Source organism: Centruroides vittatus, unplaced genomic scaffold (assembly GCF_030686945.1).
Source record: "Centruroides vittatus isolate TY-2023 unplaced genomic scaffold, ASM3068694v2 contig_680, whole genome shotgun sequence".
Classification (NCBI taxonomy): Eukaryota; Metazoa; Arthropoda; class Arachnida; order Scorpiones; family Buthidae; genus Centruroides; species Centruroides vittatus.
In genome coordinates, this window is record NW_027122427.1 from 346,043 (window position 1) to 358,167 (window position 12,125).

Here is a 12,125-nt window from a genome sequence, read left to right on the forward strand (position 1 = left end):
TACTTTTGAAACCAGTCAGTGGAAATATACCACCAGTCACTAACAGTCATTGAACTATGTTAGGTGATTTTCAAAAACAGTTTTCAGTTCATATGTCAAAATTTAACTGGATGTAACAAACTGCTGTAACAAGAGTAACAGTCTTTGTTACCATCTTCTTTCAAACTTGTTTTGTATTTGTATAATGCTTTTAAAGAAATAGGCCAAGAACTCAAAAGTGCTCAAAATAGCTTTGACTCTATAGCACCCCTGTGAGCTTGCTGGTTTAGGGTGCTTTGGCACACAGTTTGTGACATTCTGCTCCTTACATTTGTGTTAGGCAAATTAGGTAGCCATAGGAGAGTGAAAATTTGCTGTCGTATTCTTCTAATCAGTTTGACATAACCTTGAAACAGGAATCTCCAACATCTACAGCATGCAGTGCCAAATATGGTCTCCAAAGTATATTTATCTAGCCCACATAACTTCTTTTCAGTGACATGCTTAATTATCAACATTGAACTACTTCAAAGCATAATTATAAATTTTTTAAGTCAACTAGAATTAATAAACTTTGCTGCAAATGATTTTATAAAAAGCTATTTAAAGAAGTGTGATTGTTAAATTGTCATAAATCTCTGCCAGAAGAGAATTTTAAAGCTTTTTTGGGAAATTTTCACAGGGATATTTTCTAAGTTTGCTTCTATATACCTTTGCTAATAAATCTTTTTGATAATGAAGTTCAATATTTTGATTTTATATATATCACAAGATTTTAATATTGGGTACCAGAAAATTTATTTCCCAACTTTCCAAGTTGGTATTTTTTTTGAAAAAGCAGTTGCAAATTTTACATTGATTTATTTGTTGTTATTCAGAAATAAAAAAAATTTTAACCTTTTACTATAGCTTATGTACTAGCCTACCAGACTCTTTGCAGAGAAAGGTTGTAGGCTCCCTGCTTTGGAGCAATGATATGGTGCATTTTCCTGCTGAAAGATTGACTCACGTCAGGTTACATAATTTGAACCAAAGGGTTTAATTAGTCTTCCTGGAGGCTACAATATCTTTTACAGTTCAGATTTTGATGTACAATACCTATAACATTCTTTCCACCAGCCTGTGTTGTATCTGAAGTGCATTCTGATACTAAAGACTCATGCTGTTTATACTATGCATCTACTTGAAATGGAATTTTGCTTGATTGGTCTAGACATCTTTCTCCATATGTCTAAGGTTCAGTTGTAATGAAAATGTATCCATGTGTCTGTAGACTTTTGTGGTAAGGTTTTATCAAAAGCATTCTCAAAGGATGTCTGCTGTGGAAACCCAGCTGATGTAATTTGTTGCATAGTGCACAGTGATAGAGGTTCTGTGTTATATTAGACGTCAGCTGATTCATTTTAGCATGGTATTGCTGGTTTCTAAACAAATTGCTGCATTATGATTGGTTAGTAAATAATTAGGTGTAAATCAGTTTAGCTAGAAGGTATCAACTATTGGAATTTAAGTTATTATAAATCAATTGTTGTTTACATGTGTCAATGAATAAAGTTATATAGTTACTAACCATTACAAAATGAAGTTTTTTGAATAAAAGTTTTCTAAATATGTAAGAGTAAATTAATTAAGTGTGAATAACAATTCATTAATTTTATTTTCTAAAGATATTAAATTCTTAAATTATTTTTTGCATGACCTGGAGGCTGCATGTGGCTTATGAGGTTTTAATATGTGGCTTTTAGGACTTTAATTTTATTTTCTTGTTTTTTTCCTCATGTCATGATGCAATCCAATTAACCTGATTTTCATGACAAAGAAGAGTCAGATTAAACTAGACCAGTAAAAGATGAGAATAAACTATAGTATATTACTTGTAAGAGCTAGCAGCATGGCTCAAGGATATTTATACTTTCAAAATAAAAGCATTGCAGTTATTGGCACAAGAATAAAGTTTAATGGTTATAGTTTCAAATTTGTGTTCTTTGTAGTGAGTATGTCTCCTTTTTATATCATTCCTACACACAATAAGACAAAACATTATTAATTTGCATGTAATTAGTACGCTATATATTATTTTAGTACCTGGTCTACTGGCACTTATGGAATATGTTGGTACAAAGCAGGGTTACCTACACACAATAAGACAAAACATTATTAATTTGCATTTAATTAGTAGGCTATATATTATTTTAGTATCTGGTCTACTGGCACTTATGGAATATGTTGGTACAAAGCAGGGTTAAAGTCTAAAACTCCAGAAGAAAAATTGCATAAGGCCTGCCAGAAGCTTACAAAGTTCACTTGCAGACCTCACTCAGAAAAGATTTTTTTATCACTGATATATGGTATTGCTAGGTTACAAGATGCATACACACAGATCATCTCAAAAATATACTAACTGTGGCCATCTTTATCCTTTTTTCTGGTTAGTGGTTTGTCTTGTGGTTGGTCCATACATTAGATCATGGGTCAAGTGGTCAATAAGACATTTTTAGGGTTGACTGAAAAACAGTTCATTAAAAATTATAAGTCCAGTGGGTTGTGTATATGACAATTCAGAATGTTGCAGTTTGCACAATGTAAGTAGATCATGTTCGTATGCTTTGAAAAAGTATGATGGTTGTCCCAAAAGTAATGCACAGCTGGCTCTAACTCAAAAAATATTTATTGAAGAAGTTACAAGTGATTAACAGGTCTTCAAAATAATCCCCTCCCTTATCAATGCACAATGCAAAATTTTTCCTCGAAGCCATAAACAGTAATCCATACGGGCTAACGTTAGAGGTGGAGCAACACGACTCATCGAGGGTGCACTTCTTGGATATTGATATAAATTTTGAAGGAACTAATATACTCACATCAGTATACCAAAAGCCTAGCACGTTCCACACATATATCCCAAGAAATTCATATGATCCTTTTCAGTACAAAATAGCTCCCTTCTGAGCATTAGTGAGAAGGGCTCATACTCACTCCTCTCCAAAAAAAGTGCTCGAAACGGAGCTCCTTCATATCCAAAATATTGCTATAAGCCATGGATACAGCAAAGCTCTCATTAAAAAGTTGTCTAGAAGACATGAGAATTCCCAAAAGGCAAATAATCCAACAGGACAACCATTGAATATCAGACAGGAAGAAAATGAAAGGATATCTATCACATACAATCCAGTGCTGAAATCCATCTACAACACTGTGGCCAAGCAACAAGGAATTAACATCGCATACAGAAGATGTCAAACTCTCTTCAGAATATTAAGCAACGGCAAAGACCCACCAAACCCCGAAAGGCTTCTGGGAGTATATATGGTACCACTAGAAGACCACAGGTGCGATAGACAACTAACATATATTGGTGCCACGAAACGTGCGTTAAAAGTGAGGTTAAAGGAGCACGAGTCAGACATACAGCGCGGTAGATACACTACGGCCCTGGCGACGTACGCGTCGGAAGAGGAGATAATGGCAGACCTGCATGCGGCAAAAATCATTATACCCAGCTATAACCCACAGCAATTGAAATGGCTAGAAGCCATGGAAATATTTAAGGCGGGATTACATAGTACGTGCGTTAATCGTAAGGAAGAAATGATCCTATCCAGTGCATGGCAGGTTTTGCTAGAAAACAGTGTTTAAAGGGAAGAGCATGGAGCATGCACAATACAAATATCCAGCTGTTGCAGTGATAATATTCAGAAAAGAAATTCAAATCAAATGTTTATTTGAACATTAACGGCCTATACGACAAAGCCTGAAGAAGAGCCCAGGAGGGGCTGTGAAAACGTTTGCAATTCTAAAAATAGATTGACTGCGCCATCACCTTTCATTTACTTAGCATCTGTGTTAAAATACAATGCGCGCTCGTTTTTGAGATTCCTGTCTCCACCTCAGTTTCTCTTACCGTGATTCTCCGGTCTTCGTCGAGCAATGTTGCAATGATTGAAGCATTTGTGTTGTCAGCTGTTACAGTAAACGGCCACCCCATGCGTGGATCATGTTCAATGCATGTTTGACCTTCTTAAAACTTTGTGTCCCACTTCTGTACTGTGCTACAATTCACAGTAAACCTTCCACATGCTTCTTTTAACGCGGCATGAATTTCAGGCACTTTTTTACTACGCACTGTTTCGATGCAAATATATGCACATTGCTCTCTTGCTGAAATCCGACCCGACAGACTGTTCTTGTTGTCTTTTCGAATTTTTGGCATTTTTCCCGTTAAACAAATTCCACTACCATATGATACCAACGTGTTCTTAAGACTTCAATCTACACACTGACACTTCGATCAGCTGTCTACGTTGCCTACAACACCTGCTAGAGTGCGCTGTGCATTACTTTTGGGACAACCCTCATAAATTAATAGGATTGTACAATAATGAAAGAATAGTATTGAAGTAGTTCTTCCAAAAAGTAGAAAACCAGGTAATTTATGTTGACAAAACTTTAAATACAATTGAAAAAATAACTGTAAATTTTCATATAAATGTAAATAAGTAAGGGTTTGTACATGATTAAAGAGATTGCATGTATTTATGTACAAAAAGTCCTCTGTCAAACATGGGAAAAGGTGTGAAACTTAGAGAAAGAATAAGGGGAAATTGATATTTTATGGCCACAGTTGTAAAACTATCAGCCTGTAGCTGCCCAAATAGGAAGGAGTCACATTATTATGTACAACTAAGTTTAATGCAAGAGATAACTGGCAAATTTTAAGGGTTGCAAGCAACAGTGTGACATCAGCATAAAATTGTGATTCAATTAGAGTTAAAAGTTCATCCTCATACTGTTCAAAGAATGATAAAATCATCAGGATGACTTTAAAAAAAATTGAAAAGAAAACCTCTCTTAACTAATGAACATAAAACTGTAAGATTGACTTATGCATGAGATCACATGTCCTGGGATACAGAATGACAACATGTTATGTTTTCAGATGAAAAAAAGTTTTATCTGGATGGTCCAGATGATCTGAACTTCATGATTTGCACAAAGAAGAGAGGATTTTATCTTAGACAGATGAATGGTGGTTCCATTATGGTGTGGGGTGCCATTTATGGCAAGGGAAAATCACCTGTTAAATTCATAAACAGACAAATGAATTCAAAAAAGTATCAACAGCTGATTGAAACTACTTTACTCACAAATGTACTAAAATTAGCAGGCAGAAAGTTTTATTGTATGCAAGACAATGCACCTGTCCATTTCATCTTACACTACAAAAAATTGACTTTAGCAAGAACAAGTCCAACTGTTGGATCATCCACTTTGATCTCCAGATCTAAACCCAATTGAGAATATCTGGGGTGTGCTCTCAAGAACTGTATAAAGCTAATGGCAAACAATACAGTTCAGTAAAAGACTTAAATGTTGCAGTGGAGAAGGCACAGCATGCTATACCACTGTCCCATACTCAAAACATTTATTATGAATATGCCAGACCACATTTCTGAGGTTATTCAAATAGTGGAGAGTCCACAAGATTTAACATCTATTATTTGCAGTTACTTTTCAATTTTATATTTATTTAGATTTTAAATACATCGAGTTTTTAGGAGTTTTATGTCTTTATTATTTTGTTTCTATTTTAATTATGTTGTAAAACTTTACCCACATAACTAAATAAAAGTCTTGACATTTGTATTAAAAATGTTAATCATTATTTTTAATAATGTTAAACTAAATAGCAATAACATACTTATAACAACATAAATGTTTTAAATTAAGATATTGATCCTTTTCATTTCATTAACTTAATTTATTATTTTAAATTCAGTCACTAGTAAACAAGTTGAAAAATTGAATAATAAATTATATCATGCATTATTTGTAACGTTTTATTTAATGGTATAATAACAGAAAAGTCTGCTATTTTCAAAACTAATTGTTTTATTTTTACAATATTCAATTGTGCTTTTTAAATTTAAAGTAACTATTGAAATCTACATTATGATATACTTTTCATTTTTTTAGGTGGTGTGAAAATGAGACATCCTTCTTGCTATGTGTTTTTTATTGAAAGTGATGATTTAAGTCAAGACAGGATATTATCAGGAATAAACAGTAGTCAGACATATGTACCTCTTTCTGCTGGAATTGCAACTGTTCCACCTCAGTCATCACATAAAACAATGGGTGTTCTTACACCACCAACGTCACCATGTGATCCATCTGGTCTCAATCATCAATCTCATAGATTTAATTCTCAATCATCAACAGTGGTATTATCTGATACATTTAATCAGTGTCATCAGCCACAAACATCTGTTCAACAACATTCTAAAACTTCATATAAAACTAAACAAGCGGTTTGGCAAGACTGTACTGTTAATCATTGCCATAATTCAGTGAGTCAGTCAGAAGGGAATGCTGATGAAAGTGTTGGTCAGTGGGATTTTATTGATCCAGCAAATCAGTCAAGATGTAATTGTTCCAGGTAAGCACCTTTATGTAGTTTTTAAGTTTACAAATTCTATTAAAATTTCACGGTACAATATATAACAATGGTTTCGAGCTGAGCTTCTTAAAATGGAGGTCTGTGGGATAGCCTCAGGGGCTAGGAACAAAGGCAATATATTTTCATTAAATAAAATTTGGGTGTAATATGATATTATTATTATATGACGTGGAAAAATTAAACATAAAAAGTGATCGTGCAGTGGAAATAAAAAAAATATTACACAGAGGAAAAATTAAACATATTTATTCAATGGAACAGGAGGACAAGTTATAACTGTTCTCCTCACAGCTATGGCTCAAAAAAGTTTAAGAATCACTGATCTAGAGTAGAGCTTCCAATTGGATTGATGAAAGTTTAGCAGGAGGTCAATGAACAAATTAGATGTATATTTTACATGCATATATAATAATTTAATAATTTTTTGTTATTTAGTAAATATAATCATTTAAAAAATTTTGAAAATATTTTCTCTATCATTTCCAGAACTTTCCAAATATAAAAAATTTATGAAAAAAAATAATGTGTGTATTTTTCTTCAAAGGAATGATTATACAAAAAAAGTTGGAATCCCTTGTCTAGAATGAAAAATTTCAAGTCATGAAATTATTTTCTGACCTATATGTTAAGTTTACCTTTAAAATTCGAAAATACATATGCTTTAACGCTAAAAAATTATTTAAAAGCCGATATTTTTAAACTATTAAGCATTTCAATCATTTTGTTTAAAACCAATTTTTTTTTTTTTTTTGTTTTTCCTGAAATATTGCAAATTTTTCATTACAAGATTTTACTCTAAATCAATTATAATTAAATTTTTTTTATTTTTAAAAGTATTTTATATCAACAAACAAATAATTATGTGCTAAACAATAACTACTCAAAAAGGCCTTATAACACGGGCTATAGTTTGGCAATATTAATTATAAGTATCGGGTTTATTGTGGATATTTACTTATTTATTTATATGCTAAACATTAATGTAGTGGCAACTTTTATAAGATGAAACAAACTTAGTCTCGAAAAACATTTTATCGTCATACATTAGGATCCAGTATTAGCATATAATTTGTTGTTGTTGTTGTTATTAATGGAGTTGTATTTGACAAAGTATTTTGCATTTAGAGGAAATGTAAAATTGGTCAGTGATATAGAAATGCATTTGTCAATGGTTAAAGTTTCATTTAATATTTTATTAAATGAAACTTTATTTTTAATTTTAAATGGCTTATATAAATAATTTTTCCTTAATTATCTATAACTTAATCAATGTAGTTTTTATTTAATTAACATGCGCAAATATTTTATTATTTTATAGAAAAAATAGTGATGATAAAAGAATCATACAATTCTTGAATTATAATTTTAGAAATTATTGTAATTAAATATTTTTTAAATCAACTGATCTGAATAAAAATATTTTACAAAAAGTGCTTCTTGTAAATTTTCATTATCAGAATAGACAATTCTAATAAAAATTGATTAAGGTGGTTCTTGTTTACCCTTTTCATAGTGTTATCATATTGTCATATTAACAATGTACTCTTATAAAGTTAGTGTTGTTGTGCATTGCATTTAATATCACAAACAGAAAATATATTAAATAGTTATCTCAAATAACCAATTGATAGAGATATATGAGGCTTATCAAACTGTAATGGAGCCAAGTAATCGATTACTTGACCCCATTATAGTTTGATAAGTCTCATATATCTCTACCAATTGGTTATTTGAGATAAATATCTAATTTAATTTATTAGAGGCTAGAAGCATATAACTAGAAAATATATTTATTTAGAAAATTACTGCTGTAAAGAATTATGAAGTCAAATTTGATTCAAATAAAATTTAAAAGCCATAGTATGATTTAATGAATTTTAATAGTTTCTTTTATCTTATTCCTTTAATTAAATTGTATCCAATTTCTATATTGTTTCAGAATATTATGCAATTTTTGGTGATATTTTAGATTAATTATCAATTAATAAGTATTAAGAGAATAGTCTAGTTGGTAAAATCTAACCACACTTATTTGGCTACCTTCAGGATATACAATTTCTAGCCACATAAATGTGGTCAGTTAAATGGGATTATGAAAAAATTGACATACAGAACTATAATTAGAGTACTGTACTGAATCCTGTTAAATGAATTAATACAGCAACAAAGCTCATTTCTGTTTAAAGTGCTTTAAACAATAGATTGAATTTAGGAATGTAGGATTTTTCTGTTCTGTTGGCCACATAAACAAGGTAAGTGTCATTTTAGGACACTTATCTTGACCATTCTTGACCACTTATGTGAGGTGGCCAGTGGCCACCAAGGTAGTTTGATTTATATTAAAACTCATGCACGTTTACAAGGAAATTTTATGGGTGCCACAAGGTAAAGTTTTACTATATTTAGCAACAGAACTGATGTTATCATAAGAAAAGAATAAAGTAAAAGTTAATGTATGAAAAAAAGAGTATAATTGAGTCAGATATTACCATATTTACTCACATATAAGACAAGGTTTTTATTTATTTTTCACTGCTTCAAAAACATAGGTTATCCTATACATATGACAAAGGATTCTTTGTGTTTTTGCAATAATTTTTGTGAACTGTGTATAGTTCATTCTGCTGTTATAGCAGGGTGCTATCAAGGTCAAGGTGAATGTCACTTTCAGAGACTGTCCAAAAATAGCTTTGAGGAAAAGAATGACCAGTTGCTATTTCTGACTCATCAAATATTGGTCTAGTGACAGGTAACTCTTCATCATTATGGTATTTTACTATTAGCTTGTGTAGTGGAAAGATACTGTGGGTTTTTGACAATGGAAAAAGTAAGGAGAACACAGTACACAGCTTCTTTTAAGAGAAAAGTACTTTTGCATGGAGAAAAGAGCAATAACTGGTCATGAGTTTAGTGTATCAGAAGTGTGTGCATGAAAATGGCATAATCAGCAAGATTCATTGTTTAATTGTGAAAATACAAGAAAATCATTTTGTGGATTGAAAACTGATGAATATCCAAAGTTGGAAGAACTACAAAATTTTGTGAAACACATGTGCAATAGGTGTATGCCCATGGAAATTCTCCAAGCAAAAGCCAGAGATCTCAGCAAGAATTCAAAGCCAGTCACAGTTGGATATCTCACTTCATGAAAAGAGCAGGATTCTCCATAAGATGTCAGACTTCCATTGTTCGAAAATTACCCACCAATTACGAAGCCAAGCTGGTCTAGTTTCAGGGGCATGCATCAATTTAAGAAAACAAACTAAGTTCCTAATAAGCCAAATTGGGAATGCAGATGAGAAAGGCTTTGATATGCCAAGCAATACAACTGTCCATCAAAAAGGAGAAAAGCAAGTATTAATTAGGTCAGGGGGGAATGGACAGCAAATAATCATGGTCATGCTGGCATGCACAGTAGATGTTGCCACCATACATTATACTGAAGCAGAAAACAATCCCTAAAGATGAAGCTTTTCCAAGAGACGTTGTTATTCAATGTCACGAGAAAGGCAACGGTATGGCTATGTTGACCAGGAGCATTGTTAAAACTATCATCAATTTTAGTGACGGATGCATTCAAGGGACACCACAGATGACATTAAAAATCTTCTAGGGGAAAAAAAGAGCGCTCTCGTGACAATTCCTGGGGGAATGGCATCATAATTACAGCCCTTGGACATATGCATCAATGAGCCATTTAAAGAATTTATGAGAAAACTGTATTGACTAGCTTATCTCCAAAAATTTTGAAGTGACCTAAATTGGCCACATCAAATGAGCTAAAGCTCCACAGGTTGCTACATGGGTATCAGTTGTGTGGAAGAGCATTTCTCAAGCTGCTAGCAAAGTCATTCAGGAAATGCTGCATTTCAAATTCACTTGACAGATCAGAGGACAATACTTTGTGGAATGAGAGTGAAAAAGAGGAGAGTTGTAATGAAGCTTTGGAGAGCGAGTTTGAGTAGACAAGAGGTGATAGTGTCAAGGAAACATGGTTGTCTGCCGTAATACGTGCATTTGATAATATTTTATTTGTGATTAAACAAAATACAATTAGAATTGTAGTAATAAATCTAATTTTCTTTATTTTGATTTTTAAAGTCATACCTCAGCCTATATGCAAGTAAATACCATATATTGGTTTTTAGTTTTAAAAATTAAAAATTTATTTGCCAATTTTGATGCAAAAAGATGTCATTATTGACAAGACTATGTCTTGTTTATAAAATTGCGGTGCTGGCCTTGCTTACCAGCTTAGAAGTATGAAGGAGTACATGTCAGGAGTTGCAATTTGGCACAGAGTATTAGGTGCCCAAATCATGCACACACAAAAAAACCAGACTTATAAGTACTCAGGGGACTGAGAATTGAATCAAAATAAAACACAAAATGGCAACGCTCTTTCTACAAACAGGCACTAGTGCGAGATTTGCGCATGCATTGCTCGTTGGAAAGTTGGAAATGCAAACATTGCAATATCGAATTTTGACAAATGAATCTTTGAAAAAACCCATTTATTCGTCCTGTGTTATTCCTCACATATCTCTGGTCGCTACATGCTGACCTTGACTGGTTGACCTGAGGTATCTCATTTCAGCATCAGAACATTTTTGAAAGTATCAGGTCAGTCCAAAAGTTCCTGCGCATTAGTAGCATGTATGGGATTCGCGATAACTCATTACCAGATCGATAAGATTCCGAACCTGTCGAAACTTGTCATCGCTTGAATGATGTATTTGTCAGTTTGTCACCAAATTTCGTAAAGAACAGACGCATACTAGTACCGATAAAAAAATGAATATCGATAACGCATATAAACGTGCTGTGTTATGTTTTTTCTTTTCGAGTGGTGAAACTGCCAGATCTGCATCAATAAAAATTAATAGTGTACAGTACATGGTGCACATACTATTAGTGTAAGGACTGCCCAGAAATGGTTTGAAAAATTTAAACTTGGAAAAAGCAACATTAATGATGAATCCCGTTCAGGACATCCTGGCGATTTTGATAATGACGTTCTTAAAAATCTTGTGGATTCAGAGCCACATTTAACAGTGGATCAGATCGCAGAAAAGATGCATTCATCTCATGGGACAGTCTTTCGCCATTTAAAGGAGATTGGAAAAGTATCCAAGCTTGGAAAGTGGGTACCGCACAAGCTGTCCGAAGCCAATTGCCAGCAGCGAGTAAACATCTGCATTTCCCTTCTATCGCGCTTTGAAAGAGAGCCATTTTTAGACCGTTTGGTAACAGGTGACGAAAAATGGATTGTTTATGATAACGTCACCAGAAAAAGACAGTGGACAGACAAAGATAAGCAGCCAATTCCAACACCAAAGGCGTCTTTACATCCCAAAAAGGTTCTGCTAAGTGTGTGGTGGGATATGTATGGTGTCATTTATTATGAATTGTTAGAACCAAATAAAACCATTAATGCAGATGTATACAGTGAACAACTTTGCCGTTTAAATTCAGAATTGATTAAAAAACGCCCGCGATTGGTGAATATGAAAAAAGTGTTGTTCCACCATGATAACGCTAGACCACATACGGCTCGAACAACGCTGCAAAAAATTAATGAACTGAATTGGGAGCTTTTGCCGCATCCTGCATACTCCCCGGATATTGCCCCAAGTGATTTTCAGTTATTTCGTGCTTTACAAAATTTTTGCCAAGGCAAAAAGTTCAA

The 12,125-nt window shown here is 33.1% G+C and overlaps 1 protein-coding gene across 2 annotated transcripts in view; it reads left to right on the forward strand.

The window, feature by feature from the left end:
• The window catches only part of skd (mediator complex subunit skuld), a 166,403-nt gene that overhangs the window by 79,167 nt on the left and 75,111 nt on the right, over positions 1–12,125 (forward strand). For both annotated transcript variants that reach the window (XM_067276197.1, XM_067276196.1), the window contains exon 7: positions 5,953–6,415. In XM_067276197.1, coding sequence (XP_067132298.1) covers positions 5,953–6,415 — 463 coding nt within the window. The remainder of the gene's footprint in view (positions 1–5,952; positions 6,416–12,125) is intronic.